General features: G+C 41.2%; 1 protein-coding gene across 1 annotated transcript; it reads right to left on the bottom strand.

The window, feature by feature from the left end:
• Positions 1 to 585: 585 nt before the first annotated feature.
• On the bottom strand, positions 586 to 3,290 carry LOC120292471 (L-type lectin-domain containing receptor kinase IX.1-like). The gene is made up of 2 exons (XM_039310672.1): positions 1,206 to 3,290; positions 586 to 708 (listed from the first exon to the last, which is right to left on the bottom strand). Exons 1-2 carry the CDS (start codon positions 3,288 to 3,290, stop codon positions 586 to 588), a joined length of 2,208 nt encoding a protein of 735 aa, XP_039166606.1.
• Between the last annotated feature and the right edge of the window lie 360 nt (positions 3,291 to 3,650).

Genomic DNA, 3,650 nt, shown 5'->3' with positions numbered 1-3,650 from the left:
TTTTCTTACAATATCAAAAACCCTAAATTATATTTATTGTGACAAATTTACCTTAAACTTTTTCTTGTGACATAAAAAAACTCAAAACTTGTACTTATGTGACACGTGTATGATTCATCAAAGTTTTGTTAAACAATTATCAGCCAAAACATTATTTTTTATTTCACTTAAGCTATATGCGTGCCACGTCAACACCGTTTACTTTCTGTTATCCATAAAGGTAGATTTTTAACAGTTCTCATTGACAAAATTTTAATGAATGGTAAATGTGTAAAGAGCTATCCATAGTCCAAGGCACCGCTCATGTGTCAATTTCGCAAATCATGTTTAAGAAGTTTAGCATTGGTCTAATATCAAAGCGAGTCACTGCTTACACACGGTGCTAAACGGATGATGACTGCCAATTTTGAAAAGTACGACCGATTATTGGTTATTATTAGAAATATTATACGATGCAAAGGAAAACACGTGTTCCGTTTACCGGAGCCCCTTCTTTCTTTATATTAGGCTTTTCTTGTTTGGTCAAAAAACAACGGCCAATTGCCAGAGTGCACAGTGGGCTACCAGTTGAGTCTCTTATTACAATCACGACGCGCAAAGCACCCTGACCCTCACAACTATCTGGAAGCCATCTTGACACTCGTTGTTCTCGGCCGCCCAACGACAGACCCACCGGGAGGCTGGCAGGAGTCGCCGTGAATCTATCCACTGGTCATCAATGCGAATCTCTTTGCATGTGCAGAATACGGTTTATGATAGTTCATGTTAAGTTTTAGTATCCTAAACCTCGAGTCTAGAGTAATGTAATTCCTTTATCTCACTCCCTAAGCTAAGTTTCCACATCCGCAATTACCACCATCAGTTGTGACGGGCTATTTGTCAGTTGAGCATCTAAACATGACCTATGTTTAACCTTCAATAAATTTTTATTGCCCTAATCACTACTTAAAGGATGTTTATCTCAAGCTAATCCATATAATTAGATGTTTCTCTGATAATTAATGGCAAAAAAAAAAATCACCATTCACCAGTTTTTCCAACAACTCTTTGATAACTTACCAATAATTATATTGATAACAGATAATAAAACCATCAAAGAAGATACATACTACCTTACTTAATAAGATACAAATAGAAGGTAGTAAATGAAAAAATTTATATGAAGCAAAAAATATCCGAAATAAAATTTCGAGGAAAACATATACCGAAAGTAGCAACTCATACTGTATTTTGGAGCAATGTGGAGGAAGTTGAATAAGAGGATTATACAGAAGAGGTAGTAAATGTGGAGATTCAATGCCACTAGTCGAGGCAGCATGAGACAAAGGAATCGATACCGTAGAGAATGTGGATAGAGGCCCTGGGTATGTAGGGACTGGCAATTTTGATGGGAGAACAGGTGCTGAAGTGTTAAAGTTGAGAACGTTTGATGCTTCTCTTATGGAAGGACGGGCAGTGTAGTCCGGATGAGCACACCATAGCCCTACAACCATCAAGCACTCTAGTTGATTCCCATCAAAATCGATACCAAGTTTCGGATCTGCCGCATCAAGTAGCCTCTTGGTTCCATATAGCTCCCAAACCCAATCCACAAGCCTAACTTGGTCTTCCTCGGCCCTTGGCTTGATGACTTCTCTTCCACAAATTATTTCTAATAGAACAACTCCAAAGCTATAGACATCTGATTCCTTGCTAGCCTTACCCGTGTAAACACATTCAGGAGCCATATAACCCATGGTTCCAGCCAAAATCGTTGTTTGTAACCCTTTTGTATGGTCAACCAGCCTAGCCAAACCGAAGTCTCCTATTTTGGCATTAAAATCATAATCGAGCATGATATTGCTGGACTTTATATCCCGATGTATAACACATTGTTCCCATTCTTCATGGAGGTAGAGTAATGCCGAGGCTATGCCTTGCGCGATTTTGTATCGGTTCTCCCATGGCAAGAAAGATCGTTCTTTGAATAGATGAGAGTCAAGGCTACCATTAGACATGAACTCATAGATAAGAAGGAGTTCTTTTTTCTCATGACACCATCCAATGAGTTGGACTAAGTTTCTGTGTCGTAGCCGGCTTATGGTCATCACTTCAGTAGCAAACTCCTTTATCCCTTGTCTTGACCCTGGGTTAATCTTCTTGATTGCAACATTAACATTCATGCTGGTCAAGTAACCCTCGTATACTCTACCAAAGCCCCCTTCTCCAAGCAACCGCTCGACTGCAAAATTACTGGTTGCCGCGACCAATTCCTTGTAAGTGAATTTCTTGGGGCCTGACACTTGGTTGAATTCTTCGTCAATCGCTAGATGATCTTCTTCTCCACTCATGTCTGTTCTCGTGCTCTTCGAACGGTGACGAAACCAAATAAAGGCTCCAATAAGAACGAACAATAGGAAAGAACCTGAGCCTAAGATAGACCACAGCCATGACTTGCTCTTTTTTCCAGCCACGTGCATGTTAGAGCTGAATTCCCATGCCTCAATAGTGTGCAACTCGAAATTTAAACCTGTGCTAGCCGAGAAACCGAAATTTACCCACTCCTTCGGCAAATACTGTGTCATGTTGACTATATAATGGATGGCGGAGGAATTTATGTTGGTACTCGTGGCATCAGCGTCTATCATGAGAACGGTCAAGTTCTGCGTGCTAGAATTGTATGCTATCGTAGCATTAATCCGCCCACCATTCATGATTTTATCATTGAACCAATCGACGCAGCGTGGATTCGTGGAATTGAAATCATTCAAGTCTATACCAACATATGAACAATTTGGGTCGAAACCGGCATTGTAGCGAGTGTCGAACTCAATGGCTACAAATGAAAAAACAGAGCTGGGCGGACTGCCTTGCCGACTTTCAAGACCAAGTTGTCCTCCCGACGAGTTGCCTGGGAGTTCAGACCCTTCGGGCACAAGAAAGAAGGTCAATCCATCGGCAAAACACGAATTTCTCTTCGAATCAATGACGAAGGTGAATTGGGTGGTGAAATCCGCCACGTTCCTGGTCGCCTTATCCCAAAGGCGCATCGGCTCGCGGTACATGGCCCACCCCACGCTCCAACCGAGCGGCTCACGTTCAATGGACTTTGTAAGTTGGATGAAGCTCCCATCATAACTTGAATGGCCTTCGAGTTTTATGATACTTTCGTTGAAAGTCTGGAAGCTGAAATTGATGCCCTGTGACGATGCCGAAGCAGTGAAGGCAAAGGCTAGAGAGAGAACCAAGACTAAGAGTGATGGAAGCTCTCTGGTCTTGAAATTAATGATATCTGAGCTGTGAAGTTCCATTCTCGTTGAGGAAAGACTGAGGAGTTAACACAGCTTTTTGGGGCCTTGATGTCGTTACCTGCACATATAGGCGTCCGTGGCATGTTTCAAGCACTTTTCTTTGTTGAAGAACTTGCTATCGACCGTGGAACGGTTCTATGCAAACAAAATTGACAAAGTTCACACGTGCTTCCACAACAACTAACCTCTTGATTAGAAAATATGACTAGTCTCTTGATTTGAAAATATGACTAGTCTCTTGATTTGAAAAAAAGGAAAAAAAAAAAGGAACACGATTGAAATTAATTCCTCCAGCTTGGCATTGCTGACAACTGACGTAGAAGAAATGAACTGAAATGGCCAGGTTTAGCATTTTTTTTT

Source organism: Eucalyptus grandis, chromosome 4 (assembly GCF_016545825.1).
Source record: "Eucalyptus grandis isolate ANBG69807.140 chromosome 4, ASM1654582v1, whole genome shotgun sequence".
Lineage (NCBI taxonomy): Eukaryota > Viridiplantae > Streptophyta > Magnoliopsida > Myrtales > Myrtaceae > Eucalyptus > Eucalyptus grandis.
The sequence above is the reverse complement of the archived record's forward strand: the minus strand, read 5'-3'. Positions and strand labels throughout refer to the sequence as shown.